This window comes from Neophocaena asiaeorientalis, unplaced genomic scaffold, assembly GCF_003031525.2.
Source record: "Neophocaena asiaeorientalis asiaeorientalis breed wild unplaced genomic scaffold, Neophocaena_asiaeorientalis_V1.1 scaffold280, whole genome shotgun sequence".
NCBI lineage: Eukaryota > Metazoa > Chordata > Mammalia > Artiodactyla > Phocoenidae > Neophocaena > Neophocaena asiaeorientalis.
In genome coordinates, this window is record NW_020185321.1 from 3,150,035 (window position 1) to 3,175,899 (window position 25,865).

Here is a 25,865-nt window from a genome sequence, read left to right on the forward strand (position 1 = left end):
GGACTATGCCTCCCGGTTTCTGAATCCAGAGTGGCCACGATGACTCGGGAAGCCCTACTCTCCGGGCCCTGCCCTGGGGACCTGTCTGGAGCTAACGGGGAGTGGAAGTATCAGATGGGGCACAGGGAGGGAGGGAGCAGGAGAGCCGACACACACCCAGCCGCTGGCGCTGGTGAATGTTTTTCAGCGTGGCCAAGGGCGTCATCCCCTCTGGCATGTGGTCGTAGAGCTGGGACAGGCACTTCTCCTGGTGGTCCTCATCTGAGCCAGGCTTCACTGCAACAAGAACCACAGGATAAATCCCTTCTTGCGGCTGCGGTGCGGGCTCTGTAGACGGCACCGCAGACCCACTGAGAGATCCCTCTTTCAACCACATCCCCAGGTTCCCTTCTCCAGCTTTACAAGGCACTTGGGATAACAGGTCTCCTTTCCACCCCTGGACATACCCAGGCAATCCAGCCCAAGGTCTCTGTGCAGGGGGCCCGGCACACTCTAGGGGCTCATGATTTGGCTCCAAGCCCCTGCTCTCCACCTGCTCCCCATCACCCATCTCATGAACCTCCAAGCACAGCCCCACCTCAAACCTCTGGGGGCCTCCATGCCTGCACCCTCCCTGGCACGTGTCCCCTCCTGACTTCACCAAACCACCCACTGCTACCTCAACACTTCCGGCCTCCGTTCCAGGGCTCGCTCAGATTCTGTTCTCACTCTAGCTGTCCTTTCCCTCCTCGTTCAGCTGGAAAAGTCCTCCTCAGAGTCCCCAGGCTAACTCAAATGGCACCGCCTCTGAGGAGCCATCCATGACTACACCAAGGACTCCAGCTGCTGCCTCGTTTGTGTTCCCACCACAGTGACTGAAGCACTGTATTTCGGCTGGTTTACACGACTTGTCCTGCCTAACAGACCATAAAATAACACTAGCAGGAGCAGCGGACACTTCCAGAGAGCCCACCACATACAAGGCACTATTTTTTTTTTTTTTTTTACAAGGCACTATTTAGCTTTGCGTAGAGGCATTTAGTTTTCACAACAGCCTGTGAGATAGGTTCTCTTCATGTCCCCATTTTACAGATGAGAAAACTGAGGCACAGAGCAGGTAAGTAACTTGCCCAAGATCACCCAGCTAGTAAACGACAGAGCTGAGATACGAACCCAGGCAGTCTTGGCCCCAGAGGTTTTCCTTTTCATTACTCAGACGGCTGCCTTGATTAGCACCAATTGCAACGGAAGTCCCACCCAACCTCAGATCAGAGCCAAGACTATGGGGAGGAGGGTGAGGCACTCACTGCAGGCTGAACATTTAAGGAGGTGCCCCAAACTCAGCCATCAAGATATATATGATATTTTAATACAATTTTCTAAATATCAAAATTAATACAAAAATATTCATGATAAACAACCGATCAAGTTTTTTTTTTTTATTTCAGGTTCCCACGTGGCTCAGTAAGGCACCGTTACTGCTCTGTGTCCTTATTTAAAATTTTAATCACCAAGGATTTTTCTGTCTTAGTTTTGATTCATTTACAATTATAATGTTAAAATATTATCTCAATCACTGAGTTTATCCCCTTAGATTTCGTGCCTGAGGCGAGTGCCTCCCTGGTCTAGACCTGGCCCTAGATTCCAGGTGAAACATCATCTCCATGAAGCTGTCTGTTCCATCCCAGGCAGAAGGAACGCTACCCCTCTTCCTCCCACAGGAAGGAACTACATAACCCCTAATCCCACCCTGTTGCCTGGGCCAACATGTAATCCCCACGCTCTGCCCCTAGGCTGTGAGCATCTCCCAGGCAGGTACACAGCTCTCACTCATCTCAGAATCACCCAGAGGAAGCAAAACCACACCCCTGACCAAAGCCCAGAGCCCCGAGATGCCAAGCCTTACACTGGTGGTCGATGAGGAGGGTGGCTGTGAAGTAGTGGGCCAGGGCTTCGTAGTGGTGGGCCTTCACGCAGGCCAAGCTGGCCCAGGAGTATGGGATGTTCTCCTTCACTGGCTCCTGGTTCATGGCCGTGTACAGCTGCCGATAGACCTCTCCCACCTACAATGGAAAAAATGTTGGGAACGAGGAGGGTGGCACAGGGGCCCTCACGTATCCGGGCTGCAGAAGAAGAGCCCTTTCTTCTAGGCAGCGGCCCCTGCCAGAGGTCGCTCCAGAATCTGGGAGCAACTCCAAGGTCTCCTAGCGCTGTCAGTGTCAGAGTTAACAGGGAGATCAGGCCACTGTCATTATGCTGGTTTTTAGGCTAAGCTGCAGATGGAATCAGTGATCCGTATCTGAAACACCATTACTTGCCAAGAAAATGCAAGCCAGCACTCTGGCCAGCCTGGGCGGGCATGCTGCCCAGGTCACGGGCAAGCTGCCGTGGGAAGCCCCCGCTGCGTCCAGTGGGCCCACACCGACGAATCCCACTCACCCCGAAAGTCACGGGAAACAGCAAGGCTTACCTTGGCAGCCTCCTGAGCCACCTTCACCAGCACGAAGAACTCGTTCTGGATCCCAGAAAGGCAGATTTTCTCAAATGTGCTTTCTTGGGCTTGCGCCAGCATCATTTTCACCAGCACACTGAGCATGGCGGGACTCATGTCGTAACTTGGAGTGTGAGTAAACGTCTCTTTCAGGTAGTTTAAAACCCCTACGATTGGAATTGGTTTGCACGTTAGTTGGGGATCATATTTATTTCACCATGCTGCTCAGGAGTATGGAAAATGACAGAAGCAAAAATATAAAACCGGTGTCCTGAAGCATCTTTAGGAAAATCGGATTCTCAATTACCATAAGATCCAGCAATTCTACTCCTAGGTATAACCCCACAGAATTGAAAGCAGAGACTTAAACAGATACGTATACATGAATGCACATGGCAGCATTATTCCCAATAACCGAAAGGCAGAAACAACTCAAATGTCCATCCACGGACATGGGGATACACAAAATGTGGTATAATACCTACAACGGAATATTTCAGCCTTAAAAAGGAAGGCAATTCTGACACATGCTACAACATGGATGAAGACATCACACTAAGTGAAACAGGTCCATCACAAGGACCAATGCCGTATGATTCCACTGGGTGAGATGAGGTCTCTGGAACAGTCAAATTCATAGAGACAAAAAGTAGAATGTTTCCCAGGGGCTGAGCGGAGGGAGGAATGGAGATTTAGTGTTTAATGGGACAGAGTTTCTGTTTGGGGTGATAAAAAAGTTCTGCAGACGGATAGTTGCACAACGATGTGACTGTACTTAGTGCCAACGAACAGTAATCCTAAAGATGGTTAAAATGGTAGCTTTGTTCTGTATGTTTTACCATAGCTAGAGAACTTTTGCTTTCCAGCTCTCTTCCAAAACATTTACGTCTGTATCAAGCAAGGAAACCAGCCTGCTCCCTATCCATTCCTGTCTCACCTGGGACACTTGTGAGAAATTCCATACGTGACTACACATTTGATGGAGGCGAAGGTAGAAGGCAGACAGAATGACGGAAGGGCTCTCAGGCGGACATGCTCACACTTAACCCCTGGGTCATTCAGAAATTCCGGGCTTTCCCCCAGGACCTCAAGAAAGATCAACTCAGCCACTCCAGTGGAAATTTTCATGCCGTAGCCCTCAGCTGACTTCTTTATGTGTTAGAAAAGTGTCACAGCATTAAATGACAATCAATCTGGAGCTGAAATAAAATCTCCGGCACAAATCCCATCTGACTGGTTCTTCTGGTGTTGCTGCAAAGCATACACTGCCCTGCAGAAGGAAGGCGACGGCTGCAGGCTGTCTGCTCCTTTCTGGGGTTCGCTTCTACTCTGTTCTCAAGCTTTGTTTTGTCCATATCTCTGGAATCTTAGAGACAGGTCACCAAGCGTACCTGCTGCAGAGTCCTCAGAAAGAAAGATGAGCCCAGAAAAGGATTTACAGTGAAAGAAATCAACTCCCACATGGAATTTCACAGTGTCGTTTCCTCCCAAGGGATCAAGCATTTTAACCAAGCAATTCCATGATCAGCCAAAATGGCAAAGCCACAGTTCTTCACGGCCTTGCAGAGCAAAGTCAGATACCCCAAAAGTATCTGCCAGGGGTAACACTCCGAAACAGAGTGACAAGGACTGGCACAGAAGGAAACTCGCTGTGGAGCCAGCTCAGTGCATCACACGTTGGTCTGTGCTTGTCACTGCTTTTGCCCACTATTCCCTGGGCCGAGACTGCTGGTCACAGGCCCTGCTAGAGGGAAGCAATGCAGGACCCTCGAACACCCATGAGGCAGGCCTGCCCGTTGCACCTCTCCTGGCAGCCCCCAGTCCTCTACAGGCTGGCACTAAGTGTCACTTGGTAGGGGGCTGAGAAGAGCAACCTTGGGTGAGCGAGCTTCTCAGGATGAGCATAACAGAAAGGCAAGGGTAGTAATATGCACCAAACAGGCACGTCTGATGAAAGAAAAAAGAAAAAGCCTACGTTCCCACCATTTGAGAAAACTTATTCTCTTCTTCGAAACTGTGTTCAAAGAAACAGTCCATTCACCGCCATCTCTGGGGCCACTCGTTTGGAAAAGATTAATCGTTAACTACTGTGTACACAAGCCATATTCAGACAGAAACAGGGTTTGAGCCAATAAGCGATTTTCTTGGTGGGAAGATACACTGGCTCTGGAAACTGGCCTGGCCCTTTCAGGCCTGTGAGGCCAAGTGTGGGCCTGTGGAGGACCCACGAACCCCCTTCAGCTGGGGTACCAGGGCCACCTGGCAGGGCCAGGGCTCTATCCCGGCAGCCCTCGCAAAGACACACCTGCGGCTCTCTGAAAGGCATCCACTGTGCTCTGCAGCCCAGCTTCTGTCTGTCGATTGCACCGGGTCCCGATCTGTGTGTACAGGGCTCCAATGTTAAACAGAATGCTGGCCTTCTCCAGCAGCAAGTTCTGTTGGCTAACCGGAACCCCCGTGAGGGAGTCATACCTATTTAAAAGAAACGTCTTTTGAGAATATGAATTCCTTGGCTAGTGAGTGCCACCTCTGGGTAAAAATGGACAGAACTTAGTTCTTGAATAAAGTTCAAAGATGCACATGCAATGAGGTGTTATTTCCAAGCAAGATGATGGGCCTGATCATACTGAATAAAGACACCCGCAGGCGCAAACTGAAATAGGGATTCTCAACCGGGACGTCCTTCCGTAGGTGAACGGATATACAGACCGTGGTACAGCTACACGGTGGAAAATTATGCAGCACTAAAAACAAATGAGCTATCAAGCCATGAAAAGACATGGAGAAACCTTTAATGCATGTGACTAAGTGAAAGAAGCCAATCTGGAAAGGCTACACACTGTATGATTCCAACTATATGACATTCTGGAAAAGACAAAAAGAATCAGTGGTTGCCAGGATTGGGGGTGGGGAAGGGTGAGGATGCCTAGGCGGAAGGCAGAGGATTGCGGGGTAGTGAAACTGTTCTGTGCGATACTATGATATGATGTGGATACATGTCATTATTACATTTGTCCAAACCCATGGAAGGTAGCCCACCAAGAGTGAACCCTACTGTAAACAACGGATGCTGGGTGACAGTGAGCCAATGTAGGTTCATCAGCTGTAACAAATGGAACACTCTGGTGGGGCGATGTTGACAGTGGCGGAGGTCGTGGGTGTGCAGGGGCAGGGGTTCTACGGGGACTCTCTACACCTCCCACTCAATTGTACTATGAACCTGAAACTGCTCTAAAAAATACAATGTACCAAAAAAAAAAAAAAAAAAAAAAAAAAAAAAAAAGAAGAAGGCTTCTCCTAAAAGAAATATAGCAAATCCTAACCCTTCATAATTCTTCCTGAAGTCTAAAAGACTCAGGATATGTTTTAAAGTTCACCTATCAACCAGGGGATAGATATGGAGCTTCTTCCTAATTCAACACTAAGGAGAAGTCACATTTGGCCCTTTCACCCACGTGCCGGCAGCTAACACATCTTTAGGAAAAGTCATCTGCCTTTCCTTCCAAAAGGAAGCATGGATAGCCATCTGCTGTGGTGAAATTAAACTCTGAATAGGCCCCTTAGCTACTGGGATTTACTTTCGTTTCACACAGCCCTAAGCAACTCAGAGAAGAGGTATAGCATCTCCAAAATATTTAGACAACACTAATCATGGTAAGTACCAACTCCGGGGAAGAATCCAAGGTTCTACTTCAGTTTGTAAAATCTGATCTATTTCTGTCTGCTGCCCTTGTCACTGGGACAAAACCTGATTCCCACTCCCATGCCATCTGGGACGAGAATCTTGTTTCTTGTTAGTTCCACCTCAGAGCCCCCGTGTTTCCCCCGCGATAAAACGAGCATGAAAAAAATGCCTCTTCTCCTCGGCTCACTTGCTCTGAGAAGCAAGAAGCCATGGTCCGTTGGAGCCTTCACCCCCTGGATCCCCTTCATAAATAAACACTGGTTTATCTACATGTCTCCTGTATTAATGGGACAGTTAGAGAGAGGAGGCCACAGTGCAGAGGAACCTCCGTGGGACAGAGGCTCCCAGCGGTGGCCAGAGTGGGAAAGCCCCAGCCCAGGCACGTACCAGGTAAACAGGATCCCCATTTGTCGGGTGGGTGGGAAGAATCGGCTCTCAACAAACCCCAGCTGGATGAAGTAACTCAGCAGCAGCTCGACCCCAGCCTCATCTCGGCTGGGCGTCCGACAGGCCTGAAAGGAAAGGAACCACTGAGGGGGTGAGGGGGTGACCGGGTGAGCATAGTGCAGACAGCCAGGCAGGGAAGATGCTCACACACGCTATTTCTCTGGAGCCTAGGCTCCAGTGCTGGTATCATGAACTCTAGGAGAGATGGGCAAGGCTGGAGTGAACTCATGAGTCCTGGAACCCAGCCCCAGACATGTATGTCTGTCCCCTCTGTGGTCTTCTTATGTGGCAAGTTGAATGGACGATTCTGACAGTTCCTCCCTACCACCTCCGACCACCAGCGATTCTACAAGGCTTCAGATGAAATAATGGGATCATCTGAAGACTCATCAAGCTGTAGTAGCCACCCTCCTCCCCCTGTCGCACACAGGAACATACCTGTCTCAGATCCATAAGATCTGCTATTTCATCTTCATAGAGGTAGCTATCTTCACTGTAATGTTCCAGAATAAAATCCTGTAAGAAAAATGAGATACTGTAAGGTGTGACTCAAAACCGTGAACAGGTAAAATAGTAATGTCTGAGGTCCCCCCCTTTAAAAATACATGTAGACGGACTTCCCTGGTGGCGCAGTAGTTAAGAATCCGCCTGCCAATGCAGGGGACACGGGTTCGAGCCCTGGTCCGGGAGGATCCCACATGCCGCAGAGCAACTAAACCCGTGCGCCACAACTACTGAGCCTGCGCTCTAGAGCCCGGGAGCCACAACTACTGAAGCCTGCGTGCCTAGAGCCCGTGCTCCGCAACAAGAAGCCACTGCAATGAGAAGCCCACGCACCGCAACGAAGAGTAGCCCCTGCTCGCCACAACTAGAAAGCCTGCGCGCAGCAACGAAGACCCAACGCAGCCAAAAATAAATAAATAAATGTTTCTTTTAAAAAAAAACAAACATGTAGAATTCATAAAAACTTATGGGAGAGTGTACACTGCAGTGATTTTCTAAGTGGTGGGATTTATTTTCTTAATTTTATTTATGTATATTTAAAATTTTTGTTTTTGTTGCTTCAGTAAAAAGGGAAGTTGAAGTTATTTTTTATTTAAAAATGGGGACTTCCCTGGTGGTCCAGTGGTTAAGACTTCGCCTGCCAATGCAGGCGTTGCGGGTTCCATCCCTGGTCAGGGAGCTAAGATCCCACATGCCTAGCGGCCAAAAAACCGAAACATAAAAAAAAAGCAATATTGTAACAAATTCAATAAAGACCTTAAAAATGGTCCACATCAAAACCAAAATCTTAAAAAAAAAGTGTCTTGGCAGCACAGTTAAGTGACTTGCAGAGTTCAATAATTCTAGCAAACATCACAGATATTCAGGGGCTCAGACCTTTGTCCTTTGGGCACAGGGTCTTCCTGGCAGAGGGAACTCACATCTGGGGACAGTTACGAGGATGCTACCCTCAGGGCCTGTGATGGGAACCTTTGTGAGAGCAGCTCCGTGCACTTCCACAAACAAAGCACCCCTGTGAGACCTCCAACGGGGTCCAGTGTTTCATGACCACTTGGTGAGTTCATTCGGTCACAAGATACATTGACGAACACCTGCTATGTGCCAGGCACTGTTCACAGTGCTGGGGCTACTTCAGTGAACAAAACAAAGATCTTGCCCCATGGAGCTTATAATCTCACAAAGGAGCACAGACATTAAGTAACAGGCACAACAAATAGGTAAATTATATCATATATTAGGAGGAGGCAAGTATTACAGGAAAAAATAAGATGAGTATAATGGGTATGGAGAATGGATTCTTGCATAACATCCTCCGTAAGTGCTGGCTCTCCCTGGCTGCAAAAAGTTGAGGAGAGAGATTGTTCATTACACTTTCCCAAGTGTCTGTGAGTATTCTTTTTACACGCTTTCTACATTAAAGACCCTTCTGCTTTTTATATGTTCAATGAATACCTACACATACACCCATATACTCTCCACTTACAAAAATGGGACTGTACTGAATGAATATACAACATTGCTTTTCTTTTTTTTTCTTTTTTTTTTTGGCTGCACCATGAGGCATGCAGGATCTTACCTTAGTTCCCCAACCAGGGATCGAACCTGCAACCCCTGCAGTGGAAGCGCAGAGTCTTAACCAGTGGACCATGGGGGAAGTCCCTGAAATGGTTTTCAAATGTAATTAATTGTGTTATTAGTGACATTAAGTATGGTGAGTATGATCTGGGGGACAAAGCTCCTCTAGGGCTTCTCTGATGACATCCCTGAGAGCAGCGTTAGAGCCACGACTCAGGAGATGCTCCAGGATGAGAACTGTATCCTTTCCAGAGCAGCACGCTGCTCTGTCAACTACTACTGTGGACACTGGCAAAAATGTTCTTAAAATTAGGAGAGAAATTACACTTAAAATGAGAAGTTAAAAGAGAAACTTTACGTCAAACTCACAGAGGTCAAAGAGGATTTTGATACATTCTAAATGTATTCTTGACTTTGAAATTTAGTAATCTAGGATTGATTTACACATATTTAGTAGAATAAAAAATATCAAGCTGAAACCCACTGTAAATATCGGGGGCAAGACAAGGATGTCTGCCACCACTGCCATTACTTAGCGTAATTCCGAAAGTTCTCTAGCCAACAATTTAAGAAAAGTAAGATATAGATATTAGAAAGGAAGAAACAAAATAATTTTTGTGCAAAATAATGGTGTTTTTACAAACTCCAAGAGTGTCAACTAAAAAACCGCAAAACTAATAAGAATTCAGCAAGATGGCCAAAAAGTTAATACTAAAGTTAATAGTCCTATAAAGAACAGACTTGTGGTTGCTAAGGAGGAGAGGCGAAGGAGAGGGATGGACTGGAAGTCTGAGACTAGCAGATGCAAACTATTATATATAGAATGGATGAACAATGAGGTCCTATTGTATAGCACAGGGAACTATATTCAATATCCTGTAAAAAATCATATTGGAAAAGAATATATATATGGAGGGCTTCCCTGGTGGCGCAGTGGTTGAGAGTCCGCCTGCCGATGCAGGGGACATGGGTTCGTGCCCCGGTCCGGGAAGATCCCACATGCCGCGGAGAGGCGAAGGAGAGGGATGGACTGGAAGTCTGAGACTAGCAGATGCAAACTATTATATATAGAATGGATGAACAATGAGGTCCTATTGTATAGCACAGGGAACTATATTCAATATCCTGTAAAAAATCATATTGGAAAAGAATATATATATGTATAACTGAATCACTTTGCTGTACACCAGAAACTAACACAACATTGTCAATAAACTATACTTCAGTCAGAAAAAAAAAAAAAAGTTAATAGTCTTCCTTTCTTACACAAACAATAACCAGTCAGAAAAACAGAACAGGGGATCAAAAACTTTCACAATTATAACAAAAGTACAGTATCCCTAGGGATAAAATTAATTAAGCAGATAACTATTAAACATTACTGTAAGACGTAAGTTATTTCATTGTTTCATTTATTCATTAAATCACTTTTTTTTAAACAAGATAGACATGATCCCTGCCCCCATAAAACTTGCTGTTTGTTGATTATCAACAATTGGAAATATTACGTTCATGGATGAAAATGTACAATATTGTAAAGGTGCGATTTTGTCCAAATTAAGCGATGAATCTCATGAAATTTCAGTCAAAACCCAAAAGTGCTATTTTGGAGAAACCTAACAAAACATGGAAGTTAAAAACACGGAAGAAAAGCCAAGAACATTTTGGAAAGCATAGTAATAAAGAAGGATTGCTCCAATTGGTGTTAAAGCACACGGGGATTAAACAATGAAACCAGGTATGGAGCAGAAACAAACTGAAGCAGGTATATAACATAAGCCAGCATTCCAAAGAAGAGGAAAGCCTGGAGCATCCACCAGCTCCAGGCAGGAAGGAGGGGCACACAGGTGAATTTAAGGGAAGAACTTTTTTTTTTTTTTTTGGTACGCGGGCCTCTCACTGTTGTGGCCTCTCCTGTTGCGGAGCACAGGCTCCGGACACGCAGGCTCAGCGGCCATGGCTCACGGGCCCAGCCGCTCTGAGACATGTGGGATCTTCCCGGACCGGGGCACGATCCTGCGTCCCCTGCGTCGGCAGGCGGACTCTCAACCACTGCGCCACCAGCGAAGTCCGAAGGGAAGAACTCTTATAGTGATGTGGGCAGGGTTATGGGAAACCATAGGATTGTGCAGGACCTCCAGAGCCATTAGAACCAGAGTTGAAGGGTCAAGGGGGAGAAGGAGCTATGGGAACCTGGAGAGGTGGCTGCCTAAAGTGAGCATCCAACAGCCACGAGAACCTTCCCTGCTGGGGGGGATTGTAAAAGGTACCCAGCTGAGGGAGCTGAGGAGTTAAAAGCCCCGACTTCCCTTTCTTCCCATCCTCTCATCTGCTGATGCTACTCCCCCTCTGACACACCCAATAGAAAGCCACAGAGCAGGGTAGAGGAGGGCTGAGGGGGAGGGAGGGGCACGCAGTGCAATGGACAGTATCCAGCACCACAGATGGATTTTTTTTTTTTTTTGTATTTATTTATTTTTGGCTGCGTTGGGTCTTCCTTGCTGCGTGCGGGCTTCCTCTAGTTGCGGCGAGCGGGGGCTACTCTTTGTTGTGGTGTGTGGGCTTGCGGTGGCTTCTCTTGTTGTGGAGCACGGGCTCTAGGCGCACAGGCTTCAGTAGTTGTGGCACGCGGGCTCAGCAGTTGTGGCTCGCTGGCTCTAGAGCACAGGCTCAGTAGTTGTGGCGCACGGGCTTAGTTGCTCTGTGGCATGTGGGATCTTCCCGGACCAGGGATCGAACCCGTGTCCCCTGCACTGGCAGGCGGATTCTTAACCACTGCACCACCAGGGAAGCCTCACAGATGGATTCTTTATACATAGTTCAGGAGAAACTGGCTACCCATTTTTTGGTGAAAATAAAAAGAGTACTACACCTCATTTTTTTTACACACAAATTCCTGATTGATTAAAGATTTAATGTTAAAAAAATTTAAAGCACTGGAAGAAACTATAGCAAAATAGTTAATGTCTTCTTGATGTGGAGAATGCCTTTCTGAACATGTTGTCAAGGAAGAATTGTTAAGGGAAGAACTGTTAAGCTTAACAACATAAAATCTGTTTGGAAAAAAAAAAGATGTACTTTTTAAACTGGTATTGCTTGTAAAACAAGTTAAAGGAGAGAACCTACTGGGAGAAATATTTGTAACGTACATAACCAAGCATTACTCTCCTTCATATGTAAAAGAACTCTTAAAAGCAACTCTATGGTAAAGCAGACAAAGGACAGAAATAGGTATTTCCAAAAGGACACATGTAAAGGACAAATAAACAAAAGCGGGAACTCTAGTACTGATCAAAGAATGCAAACTGTCATGATATCACTTTTGCCTGACCTCACAAAATCAAAATGATAAGCGATACCCAATGTAAGCAGTCATACACTGTGGGAATGTAAGGCAGGACCACTTCTGGTGGGTAATTAGGTAACATGTATCTTTTCTTTTCTTTTTTTTTTTTTTTGGCTGTGCTGCATGTGGGATCTTAGTTCCCTGATAAGGGATCGAACCAGTGCCACCTGCAGTGGAAACACAGAGTCTTAACCACTGGACCACCAGGGAAATCCCTAACATGTATCTTTGACCTACCAAATCCTCATCCAGAAATTTATCCAAAAGGAATATTCAGCAAAGTGTGCAAACGTGCTCAGAGAGCTGCTGACAACGGTCTACGGCCATACCACCCTGAACGCGCCTGATCCCGTCTGATCTCGGAAGCTAAGCAGGGTTGGGCCTGGTTAGTACTTGGATGGGAGAGCTGCTGACAACGGTATTTGAAAGCTGCCTTAAGAATGAAATTGGGACTTCCCTGGTGGCACAGTGGATAAGACTCTGCACTCCCAATGCAGAGGGCCCGGGTTCAATCCCTGGTCAGGGAATTAGATCCCACATGCATGCTGCAACTAAGAGTATGCATGCCACAACTAAGGAGCCAGCGAGCTGCAACTAAGGAGCCAGTGAGCCACAACTAAGGAGCCTGTGAGCCACAACTAAGACCCAGCACAAATAAATAAATAAATATTTTTTAAAAAGAATGAAATTAATAGCTACCTTATTTAGCACCTACTACCAGAAGACACCACGCTAAGCCTGAACAGATCACAGGAGTCTCACAGCCTCCTAAGGCAGGCCCCTGATCAGAGGACAACATCGGGTGCTCAAAGATTAAGTACTGAGCAAGTTACATAGCTCAGTGGGGAGACGGGGGGCGGGGGAAGGAGGTGTGTGGCTGTGAGGGATCTTTACATGTCTCGATATTTTCGGAATGTTTTGCAATACTGTTCTCAGTTGGAAAAATAAATTAATAAAGACATATTTAAAAGCAAAAAAAACGTGAATTCTCTGAAAGGGAATTGATTTTGATCGTGTTTTTTTGTGAAGCCATTTTAAAGTCCATTTATTTAAAACAGAAAAAAAATCAGACCATGAAGCTTCAATGACCATTAAACATCACATGGATACACAGATTTGAAAGACAATTTGAATTGCCCTAATTCAGTCGGCCAAACTACTTCTGTGGCACCTGTCTGTGTTACTCTCAAGGACAAATGTGGAAGGAAAAACAGAACATCCCCCAAACATTCTCATTTTTGTATGACTGACATTTGTAGAGTCCTTTTTAGGCTAAAATGACATGGCTGGAAGTCTCAGCTGAACAGCACTTGGCCATACCCACAACATGTGATTTTTTTTCCCCCACTGGCTTTAATGTGAATTCAGCACATGACATGTTTGGATCCTTACAGATGCCCATGAAATTCCCAAGTTTCTCCAAGAGTCTCCCTTTTAAATGCCTGTGTTCTTTATTTTTATCTTTATTTTTTGGTAACCTTTACAATTCCTTCCAAACTCAGACATTTTGTGGTTCTAAGTATGCCTTTTTTTTGTTTGTTTCACTGAAACATAGTTGACTACAATTCTATGCTAGCTTCAGATGTATTACATATGATTTGACATTTGCATACATTATGAAATGATCACTACAGCAAGTCTAGTAACCATCTATCACCAAAGTGTGAGTGACCATATTCCTTAGGCTGTATATTATAACTCCCTGGCTTACTTATTATATAACTGCAAGCTTGTACCTCTTAATCTCCTTCACCTTCTCCACACCCCCAAATGCCTGCACTCTTGCAGCTCTGGCACCAAGCAACAAACTAAATCTTAAAAGAAACTATTCTACAAAAGCAACTAAAACATTTCCACAGACATAAGCATTGTCTGGAGTCTCACAGACCTGTGGCAAGTGTCACATCTAAAAGTTTAGGGGACCTGTGAAAAGCTGCCATATAGCTCTGGATTGTTTCCTACCCAGAAAATAAAATCCTTGACAATCCTGCATCCAGGAAGACTAGCAATGTCCCTTCTTAAACTCCAAAATAAACCCCAAACTCACAGGGCCCGGGACCTGGATTTAAACAAGCAGCAGTCCACAAGGCCGTGAGTGAAAGGGCTTATATGTCAAGGGACTCACGCAGTCTCTGATTGAGCTTGGAGGTCAAGTGCAAAGGCTTCTGAAGCATTAACCAACTGCTTTTTAAAAGGACAAATTGCGTAGGGCCCAAAATGCCATATCATCATTTTTTTCTTTTCTAAATTAAAAGCAGTCCAAGATGAATCAACTAGCAGGATTACTGTGAAAAGAAACAAAATTCTCTGAAGCATTTCTCACGACGCTGGGATTCATTCCTATACACCATGCCTGTGCTGGAAAGCTCACAGACAGGCACTACCTTCCACCTCATCGCCACTTTCTCCTCCTAAATGGAAGTTTGAGGTGAGTCAGTAAAACTCAGAATGATGGATGTGGGGCAAGGAGGAAGAGGAAAGCATTCCAGGCACCGGGAGGCCTCTCCTGGCCCCAAGGCATCTCTGGGCAACTCCATCAAAACACATCTTCCACTTCCCACCTGGATCCCCTACTGAACCACGGGATCCAAAGGCAGGGCCTGTGACCTCAACAGCACCCTGCACAGTGACAGACACAGATGGGCCTACAAGTAACGCTGCTTGCCAGGGACACACTGGCTAAGGGGAGGCCAGATACCGTTCACTTTAAAGATGTGAATTGTACGGTGTGTGAATTATATCTCAAGAAGGTTGTTATTGGGAAAAAAAAAAAAAAAAGATGGAAGGAAAGAAGGGAGGGAGGGAGAAAGAGGGGGAGAGAGAAAGAAAAGAGAAGGTAGACATCCAGGAATTAGGGAGCAGCGGGATCCATAAACTCTAGCTATTCAAGTATTTACTTTGTTTTGGTGGGGTTTTTTTTTTGTTTTTGTTTTTTGGCCAAGCTGCGTGGCTCATGGGATCTTAGTTCCCCGACCAGGGATTGAAACCAGGCCCCGACAGTGAAAGTGCCAAGCCCTAACCACTGGACCGCCAGGAAATTCCCTGATTTCCTTTGAAATGTATCAAAAAATAAAATGGATTGATGTATAGATTCAGGGATGCATACATAAATGGACGAATACGTGATAAAGTGACTACAGCAAAATGTTCACGGGAGAACCTAGGTAGCGAGTATACAGGGATTCACTGTCAACTTCTTTCAGTTTTTCTATTTTCACAATAAAATGGTGAGGGACAAAAACTTTGGCTATTCTTCCAAAAACGTGGCCTAAATTGGTTATATACCCTCTTTGACCTGGGGTGGACTGGCCTGGGTTTCCAACCCCTTCCCCAGAAGCCTCAGTGACCAGATGAAAGGGAGCATCTGAAAGGACGGGACAGGCTCTGAGGGGGCTCAAGGCCACCCTGCAGAAATCAACTGACACTCGGGCACACTGAGCCTAAGGCCACTCTCAAGGGATACACAACTTCTACACTTCCCTTTAAACAGTGAGTCCAGTGCCCCTCGCTTTGAGATTTACCTTGAGAACGACTGAAAAGTCAACGTCCTTGGTTTCCTTCAGGCCAAGCGGAATCAGGGGAATCGTAAATGCCTCCCTAGAAGGAACACAGCAAGGTACATGAACATCCGTATCCCAGCCACTTTGCACCCCCCGGCCTTCCCCCAGCAGCCCAGCTCAGGTCCCCACCCGCTCTCTCGCCGCCAAGCTAGCACACACCAGTTCATTTTCCATAAAGACCACCTGGGTCACGTCCCCATCTCTGTTCCAAAACTGGTCCCAGTCCCCAGCAACTTTTAAACGACCCAGCCTAACACATGAGGCCCCTACCAGCTCCACCCTGATTTAGCCCTCCAATCGCTACACTTCTTTGAGTAACTGTGCTGAGAACCTATTGTGCACCCGGGGCTGTGCCTGGTGTGCCCACTGCTCCATCATCTGGAGCATCTCCACCAGCTCCACCCAACCCCCATCCCCCTCGCCTCTCCTCACTGCAGCGGGTCCCATCTCCCCTGCAGCCCTCCAACTCTGGGCTCTTAAGGGCCTCCTCCTATCCGGTGTATCCCTCTAGGCATCCCATCCCCAGCACAGGGAAGGCCTTGAGGGCAGGGGCCCCATCTGACACGTAAGCGCACCTGGCTCCCAGCCCTGGGTGAGACCCAGACCGGCTGTTTCCCCTCCACCTCCTCTCCCCGCACTCACCAGTTGGTTACCCAACAGGTCGCCCTGGGAGTGGCCTTAGGGGCAGAGCTAACAGGAAGTGAATGGGGCTCAGCTACTTTTTGCAAACAGGGATTTCGCTCCCAGACCTGTAACAGGAGACCTCCTGGGGTTGCTCAGCCCAGCCTGGGGAGGAGGCCAGGAATGCAGGCAGGGTGAGTGGACAATAGGCTGTAAGCTGAAGCTGCCTCTGTGGGGGACAGAAAACAACAGGGCTAAGCTGAAAGCAGGCGAGCCCCAGCGGGGTGTATAGCTTCCCCAAAGCCCTTTCCTGAGGGAAAGCTGGATCCTGCTAGAAGGAGATGAAGACAGGCTGTGCTGCCCTCCTCTGGGCCCCAGCGTGCTCCTGGCCTGACCCCGACGGGGCTGGCTCTCCCTGTGACTGTCCAGGAGCAGCCAGCGTCCCGAAGCCTCCGGGCCAGGGCGCCCCGCCCTCCACCTTGCGCTAATATAACTTTTTCCGTAACTTCCGGCTTCCCTGTGTTTTCTCATCTGCACAATGAGATTGTTTCTTCCCTGCCTACCTCATAGAAATGTTTAAAAATCAACCGTGCTGAGAAAAAAACAATCTGCTTTGAAAACAGGAAGGGGGCTGATGGAAATGCAAGGTGTCATTATGCATCTGCACGTCTCTCTCCTCTCTTCCCAACGCACAGGGGGCCGACCGGACACTCTAGAGCCGCACCGTGGTCACACAGGGGCCTTGACTGCATGGCTCTGGGGAACACCCTCGTGATGGACAGCCCTGTGCTTCTGTACGGTGAGGGGGGAATATGAAACATCCTACATTTATCACCAAAGTTTGGCCCGGCCTTGCCTCCTGGAGGAACTTTGACCTTTGGGCAAAACACTGGAATTTAATACCAGAGCATAGGCTGGGGGAAGCTGTGCATTGACTGTTCTGATTAGGTGTCAGACTGCACTGGGAGCCCACAGGTAAGCGAGGCAGGCCACACGGGCTGGCTCACGGACAGTCACCAAAGGAGAAGAGGTTTCACACGTGACTCAGAAAAACACCTCGGGGACAGTGCAGAGGATTGGGGACAATCAGGAAAAGTACATTCCAAAGGTGACTCAAGGTTCCCCGACATTTTCATTCTGTTAATCCAGGGAATTATTTTCTGACTGGGTTTCCCCTGGGACTCCCTTATCTTTTGAGAAGTACCACTTCCCCACACAGAAAAGTATGTAAACTGTTCTTTAGACCTCAAAGTTTTTTCTTTTTTTTTACGGCAGCCCCACGCGGCATGTGGGATCTTAGTTCCCTGCCAGGGGTCGATCCCACGCCCCCTGCGTTGGAAGCACAGAGCCTTAACCACTGGACCACCAAGGAAGTCCCCTCAAAGTTATTTCTTCTTAAAGATGGACTTTTCTTTCCAAGATAGCTCACCTTGGGGTGGGAGACTCTCTGAGCTTTTCTGAAGGTCACATCTCAATGTTTGGTCTCCTATAAACCCTCTCTGAGGGATGCTTCTGAATTAGAACATTTGTTTCTCAAATATTTAATGGGGGACATTTCCAAAGTGTCTCAGTCATACTGTCTCCTCAGGGAACTTGCAAAGGTCTCATAATCTTTGATATAAAAGGCAGTTTTTATGTTTTTGTACTCTTATCAACAGAATGACCCAGGGTCAGACCGTGTGCACGGTGCTGAGGCTGATGGAAGAAGGCAGGGCTTCCTGGGACCCATCTGGCAGGCTGGTGCTCAGAGCTAACCACAGCCGCCCTTCCAGGGCATCTTTATGACAGAGCCACCACCCAGGCCACCTGAGAGACGCCATCTCCCCACCTGGACCCAGCCACATAGCTCTCCTGTAAAACTATGTCCCGTGTGTCCCCAAGACAAATAAATGCCTTCTTGTCCAACTGGCCAGGTATTTCCAACAAACTCCATGGGTTCATCCCTTTAATTCCTACACCTTGCTCAACCCCAAATTGGATCAAAGTGGGGTCTGCCACACCCTCAAGCCTATCTGTGCACCATCCCCGATGTAGGCATGTTCCAAGGCTCAGAAAGTATCCAAAAGAAGTGTTGCCCCCACTTACTCTGTGCTCTGATAGACTCCCACCGAGATGTTGAGCCCCTCCAGCTCTTCCTTCAGCATTTGCAGGTCTGAGTTCAAGAAGCTCAGTTCCAGGCGCACCTGCTCCCGTACCTTTTGGTTCGTGGCTGCTCTGTTAAAAGAGGGCGGGGAGAGAAGCGTCCTCAGCCAAGCATCCCAGCTGCCGGCTGAGCAGATATCCCAACCCTTGTCCCCATAGGGAAGTTCTGAGGGTCTGCCTGCAGACGGAGGAGCCAGATGTGATCAGATAAGGTGTCTCAGGGATGCTGGGCACCTGCCCCATTTTGGGCCACACCTGCCAATAAATGGACCTAGGATATAGCCAATGACACTGAGCTGCCTGACATGGATGCTAAGACCACTCTGTAAGAATTAGCCTTGAGAAGACAAAAAGGAGCTGCTCCTAGTCACCCATAAGAGACCATAAATTTTCCCCCTAAAAGGAAATGGATGAGAAATAGAGGAGGAGGTAACACTCCCCAGTTCATCCCATGAGGCCAATATCACCCTGATCCAAAACCAGAGGAAGACGCCACAAGAAAACAAAATAACCAATCAATATCCTTCATGAATACATATGCAAAGATCCTCCATAAAATATTAGCAACCTGAATCTAGCAACATATACAAAGGATTATACATCACGGCCAAGTGGGATTTATCCCAGGAATGCAAGGTTGGCTTAATATCCGAAAATCAATTAATGTAACATACTATATCAACAGAAATAGGGACAAAAAATAAATTGTCATCTCAACAGATGCAGGAAAAAAAGCATGTGATAAAGTCCAACACAGATTTATGATAAAAATCCATAACAAGCTAGGAATAAAAGATAACTTACAAAACGTGATAAAGGGCATCTACAAAAACCCACAGCTAACGCCATACTTAATGGTGAAAGATTGATGCTTTCCCCCATATGATCAGGAACAAGGCAAAGATGTCCATTTATGCCACTTCTAATCAACACCATACTGGAGGTTCAAGCCAGCAGCAATAAAATAAAGAAAGAAATGACAGGCACCTGGATTGAAAGGAAGAAGTAAAACTGTCTTTATTCACAGCTGTCATAATCTTGCATGTATAAAATCCCCAGGCATCCACAAAACGAATACTGGAACTAATAAATTTAGTTAGGTCACAGGATACAATTCAAAATAAACAAATCAATTTTTTTTTCTATATACTAGCAATGAGCAATCTTGAAATGAAATTAAGAAAATTTCACTCAAAATAGTATCAGAAAGATTAAAATACTTAGGAATAAAATTAAGAAAAGAAGCACAAGACTTGTACACTGAAAACTTCAAAACATTGCTGTGATATTTAATGGAGAGACGTTCCATGTTTTTGGATTGGAAGACTCACTATTATCAAGAGGTCAATTCTCTCCAATTGATCTATCAATTCAAAGCAATTCCAATCAAAACGCTAGTAAGCTTTTTAGTAGAAATCGACAAACTGAGCCTAAAATTTATATGGAAATGCAAAGGGCCTAGAAGGCCCAAAGAAGTTTGAAAAAGAACAAAGTTAGAGGATTTATGCTATCTGATTTTAAAACCTACTATAAAGTCTCAGTAATCAAGATGTGGTATTGGCATAAGGAACGGCAATGGAACTGAACAGAATCCAGAAATACATCCTTACATTTATGGTGAATTGCTTTTGACAAAGGTGACAAGAAAATTCAAGGGGGAAAAAAGTCTTTCTGACAAATGATGCTGAAGCAATTGGACATCCCTAGGCATGTCAGTGTCCCCAAGACCACCGCCAGGTTCAGCGATTTACTAGAAGGACTTGCAGGACTCAGGATATAGTTGTACGCATTGCTCTCATTTATTACAGGAAAAGGACACAAAGCAAAATCAGCTAAGGGAAAGGTGCATGGGGTGAAGTCTGAAGGAAACCAGGCACAGGCGCTAAGCGTCCTCTCTCCCAAAGGAGTCACACAGGACATGCTTAATTCCTTCAGCAAACAGTTGTGACAACGCATGTGAAAATGCTATCTTCCAAGGAAGCTCATTGAGGTTTTTACTGGGGGCTGGTCAGGAAGACACCTCTGCCTAGCATGTTCCAAAATTCAAGACTCCTAGAAGGAAAGCGGGTATTCAATATAAACCACATTGTGCAAATAGTTTAGTGAGCTCCTCTTATCAGTTCTGGGAATGGTGGGAACTCTCCTGAAATCTAAGTTTCCAGATACCAGCCAAACACCAACCTTGCAAGCAGGGCTTTCTAAGGATAGCTGTCTCAGGCCGGCTATGATAACTCTTTTCTGCACAATAGGCAAAAAATAAATCTCAACCTAAATTTTACACCAAACCAAATATTAAGTCAAAATGATCAGAGACCTCAGCAAAAGAGCAAAAACTCCAAAACTTCTAGAAGAAAATCTTCATGACCTTGAGTTTGACAAAGTATTCTTAGCTACACACCAAAAGCACAATCCATAAAAGAAGCAACTGAGGACTTCCCTGGTGGCGCAGTGGTTAAGAATCCACTTGCCAATGCAGGGGACACAGGTTCAATCTCTGCTCCGGGAAGATCCCACATGCTGTGGAGCAGCTAAGTCCGTGTGTCACAACTACTGAGCCTGTGCTCTAGAGCCCGCAAGCCACAACTACTGAGCCCATGTGCCACAACTACTGAAGCCTGCGTGCCCTAGAGCCCACATGCCACAACTACTGAGCCCACGTGCTGCAACTACTGAAGCCTGTGCACTCTAGGGCCTGCGTGCCGCTACTACTGAGCCCGCTTGCTGCAACTACTGAAGCCTGCGTGCCTAGAGCCCATGCCCCGCAACAAGAGAAGCCACCACAATGAGAAACCAGTGCACCGCAACAAAGAGTAGCCCCCACTCGCCGCAACTAGAGAAACCCTGTGCACAGCAATGAAGACCCAACGCAGCCAAAAAATATAGAAAATAAATAAAAATAAACTGCACATAAAGAAAAAAAAGAAATTGATTAACTGGACTCATCAAATTTAAAAACTTCTGTGCTTCAGAAGATACCATCTAAAAAAAACAATGAAAAAAGACAGACTGGGAGAAAATATTTGCAAATTATATATCTGATAAAGAATCTATATCCAGAATATATAAAGAGTTCTGTTAATTAAATAACAAAAAGACCACTCAATTTTTTTTAATGGGCAAAATATTTTTTTTAGTTGATTATAATTGACATACAACATTATATTAGTTTCAGGTACACAACATAATAATTCTATATTTGTATATTTTCAAAATGATCACCACAATAAGTCTATTTGCCATCTGTTACCATACTTAGTTACAGAATTTTTTTCTTGTGATGAGAACTTTTAAGATCTACTCTCTTAGCAACTTTCAAACATACAATACAGTATTATTAACCATAGTCACCATGCTGTACATCACATTCCCATGACTTATCTTATAACTGGAAATTTGTAACTTTTGACCACATTCACCCATTTCATCTCCCCTGCAGCCCCCACCTCTGGCAACCACCCATCTGTTCTCTGTATCTATGAGCTTGGGGGTTTGTTTGGTTTGGTTTTTTATTATTTTTAAAAATATTTATTTATTTATTTATCTGGCTATGCCAGGTCTCAGTTACGGCACGCGGGATCTCTTAATTGCGGCACGCAGGATCTTTAGTTGCGGCATGCAAACTCCTAGTTGTGGCATGTGGGATCCAGTTCCCTGACCAGGGATCGAACCTGGGCCCCCTGAATTGGGAGCATGGAGTCTCAGCCACTGGACCACCAGGTAAGTCCCTAGGAGTTTTTGTTTGTTTTGTTTTAGATTCCACATATAAGTGAGATCACATAGTATTTGTCTTTGTCTGACTTACTTCACTTAGCATAATGTCCTCAAGGTCCATTCATGTTGCTGCAAATGGCAAGATTTCATTCTTTTTTATGGCTAAGTAATATTCCATGGTGTATGTGTTTGTGTGTGTGTGTATCACATTTTCTTTCATCCATTCACCCATTGATGGACACTTAGGTTGTTTCCATATCTTGGCTATTGTAAATAATGCTGCAATGAACATAGGGGTACATATATCTTTTCAAATTAGTGTTTTTGTGTTCTTCAGATAAATATCCGGAAGTGGAGTACATAGGTCGTGTGGCAATTCTATTCTTAATTTTTTGAGGAATCTCAATACTGTTTTCCATAGTGGCTGTACCAACTTACAGACCCACCAACGCTGTAGGAGTGTTGGGATTGTTTTCTTAATTTATCTTTCTGATAATTTATTATTAGTGTATAGAAATGCAACTGATTTCTGTATATTGATTTTGTATCCTGCAACTTTACTGAATTCATAAAATGGGCAAAAGATTTGAATAAACATTTTACTAAAGAAGTTCTATGAATGGCTAATAAGCGCACACGAAAAGATGCTCAAAGTCTTTAGTCAACAGGGAAATCCGTGTTAAAACCATAATAAGATTCCAATACACAATTACTAGGTTGGCTATGATAAAACAGACAAACAATAACAAGTGTTAGTGAGGATGTATAGAGAAACTAGAACCCTCATGCACTGCTGAATGTAAATGACATAGCCACTTGGGAAAACAGCTGGGTAGTTTCAAAAAATGTTAAAACATAAACTTAGCATACAACCAAGTAATTGCACTCCTAGGAATCTATACGAAAGAAATGAAAACATATGTCCAAACCAAGACATGAGTGTGAATGTTTATAGTAGCATTATTCCTAATAGCCCCCAAAGTAGAAAGAATCCAGATATCTAACTGGCAAATGGATAAGCAAAATGTGCTATATCCATAGAACGGAATAGTGTTAAGCAAGATGGAGAAACAAACTTTACCCAAATTCTCAAAGCAGGGGTTCTGCCACCTACTCGAAGACCTTACAGGTGCTAGCTGGAGATTGAGTTCAATCACCAGTAGCCAATAACTTTATCAATTACGCCCTGGTAATGAAGTAATGAAACCTTCATTAAACCCCTAAGTGATGGGGAACTTCCAGGTTGGAGAACACACTGAGGGGCAGAGAAGGAGGCCCGCCTGCAGAGGGGATGGTGGCTCCTCTCCCTCCTCGGCCTGTGGATCTCTTCCACCTGGCTGTTCCTGAGCTGTATCCTTTAAAAATAAACCACAATAAAAACCCAGTTCTAAGCCAGGTCTTGCTGAGCACATTTCCTTGAACCATTTTGGCAAGTCCTCAGCCATGGCTCAGGCCAGGTACCAGAACTGTCCTCATCCGTGAAATGGGTCACCAGCCAAGAGCTCCAGCCAGCCAGAGAGACAGTACCTGACTACCTTCTCCTCCTCAGCTGATGAAAATCCATCTACCTGTCATTGGTCAGCTTTGCTCACCACCTGTCCACCTTCCCTCCAGAGAGCAAAGCGCTAAACCACTTCCCCTGCAGTTGGCCCTCTCCCCTGGGGCTTCCCCTGCCTTGCACATATTTGGGCCCATCAGTTTCTCTCCGTGGTGCATATATATACCCTTCTCTCTCTCTCTCTCCCTCTCTCCCCCTCCCTTGCTTCAGCTCTTTCTCCATGACCAACCAACAAGCTTATGCCCCCTCAGAAAGAGCAGCTGTGACCTGGCTGCAGATAGGATGGCACTTGCCCTCTCACTGCCCAGTAAGTTTTCACACATGCACGTTTGGACTCCCCAGCCAGGCAAGGAGATATCGGAAGCTCAGTTGGTGAATGTCATTGGTTTGGGAGTTTTTTTTGGAGAAGGGCACGATCACCAGTAAGAAATGCATTTATATCACAGCACAGCACACACATACACCTCCCGCCCCCAAAAACAAGTCTCACAAAACCATACTCTGCCATACATGTGATGCTCTCCAATATATTCCGTTCGAACTCTAATAACTTCTTTTTTAAAAACAATAATGTTTGAAACTCTCCATTTCTGATTCTCTGACACCAACTGGGTGCCCAACAATTCAATTCAATTCTGACACCAACTCCCAGAGTTAGAAGAGACCCCACAGGTTAAGGGCTCAGTGTCACAAGGCTGCTCCCACTTCCGGGGTCAGTTGCAAGCAGGTGGGGGCAGGGGGAGGGCACCTGAACTTCTGACCAACCAGCTACAAGTCAGAGGTTCCCACAACCCCCTTCTCAGTTTCAATAATTCACTAGAAAAACTGGACAGGTACATGTAAAAGTATGAAATTATAACACTCCCTAACACCGTACACAAAAATAAACTCAGAATGGATTAAAGACCTAAATGTAAGGCCAGACATTATCAAACTCTTAGAGGAAAACATAGGCAGAACGCTCTATGACATAAATCACAGCAAGATTCTTTTTGACCCACCTCCTAGAGAAATGGAAATAAAAACAAAAATAAACAAATGGGACCTAATGAAACTTCAAAGCTTTTGCACAGCAAAGGAAACCATAACCAAGACCAAAAGACAACCCTCAGAATAGGAGAAAATATTTTCAAATGAAGCAAAGTAGAATGACCCACAAAACTCAGGAAAACATTTTACTTCCATTTATTGGGGTTTATTTTTAAAGGATACAGCTCAGGAACAGCCAGATGGAAGAGATCCACAGGCCCAGGAGGGAGAGGAGCCACCATCCCCTCTGCAGGAAGACCTCCTTCCCTGCCCCTCGATGTGTTCTCCAACCTGGAAGTCCCCCATCACTTAGGGGTTTAATGGAGGTTTCATTACTTCATTACCGGGGCATAGTTGATGAAGTCATTGGCTACTGGTGACTGAATTCAATCTCCAGCCCCTCTCTCCTTCCCAGAAGTCCAGGGGTGAGGCTGAAAGTTCCAACCTTCTAAACAGGCTTGGTCTATTCTGGCAAATAGCTCCCCCTCCTGAAGGCCCCCGACCCCCATCAGGTGTCATCGCATTAGCATACAAAAGACATTCAGGAGGTTCCAAGGGTTTTAGGTGCACTGTGCCAGGAACCAGGCACAAAGACCAAATATTTATTTTTTATTATGCCACAGCAACCCACTGAATTGATTTCATTACGCACCGTGGTTCACAATCTGCCCCTCGTAAAACCTGAGCTACAGAGATGTTATTGAGAACATGACTGATTCACTAGCTGATAAAGTCTACGAGGGTACAAGGGAGGAAATCCTCCCAGCCCTCGGTATTGGGAACAACTTCTTCTCAGCAAATGGTCTGCTTCCAGCTAATGGGTATGAAATGTGTTCCAGGTCACATTCCCTTCTTACTGCCTGCCGGAAAACTCGGAGACAAACATGGCCCACATCTGACAGAGGATATAAGAGCTTGTAGCGTGTACTAGCCTTACTCCCAGCTAAATCTCTTTTAATCTTCTTCCTCCTGCCCCCATATCCTCACTCGCTCCTGTTTTAATCTTACATGCTGTACGAGTGTGTCAGGGTGCCTCAAATACATGTTAGAGTGAGGCAAGACAATTATAACTCCTGGAGGGACAAGACCTTTTCCTACTGTTTCTCTTGGAACCTGACATTGTCCTTTCCACACGGTGGAGGCTTTCAATTTCAGCTGATGAAAGAAAAAAGGGCAGAGTAAAGACCACTCTCTAGAAGCAATGGTGTGTGAGTCGG

General features: G+C 45.7%; 1 protein-coding gene across 1 annotated transcript in view; it reads right to left on the minus strand.

The window, feature by feature from the left end:
- Window positions 1-25,865, minus strand: part of RHPN2 (rhophilin Rho GTPase binding protein 2) — a 57,857-nt gene that overhangs the window by 12,601 nt on the left and 19,391 nt on the right. Inside the window, exons 3-10 of the mRNA XM_024734140.1 lie at window positions 18,294-18,422; window positions 15,549-15,624; window positions 7,041-7,118; window positions 6,543-6,667; window positions 4,776-4,942; window positions 2,450-2,637; window positions 1,886-2,042; window positions 157-276 (exon numbers count right to left, since the gene is read on the minus strand). Of these exons, the coding sequence (XP_024589908.1) occupies window positions 157-276; window positions 1,886-2,042; window positions 2,450-2,637; window positions 4,776-4,942; window positions 6,543-6,667; window positions 7,041-7,118; window positions 15,549-15,624; window positions 18,294-18,422 (1,040 nt within the window). The remainder of the gene's footprint in view (window positions 1-156; window positions 277-1,885; window positions 2,043-2,449; window positions 2,638-4,775; window positions 4,943-6,542; window positions 6,668-7,040; window positions 7,119-15,548; window positions 15,625-18,293; window positions 18,423-25,865) is intronic.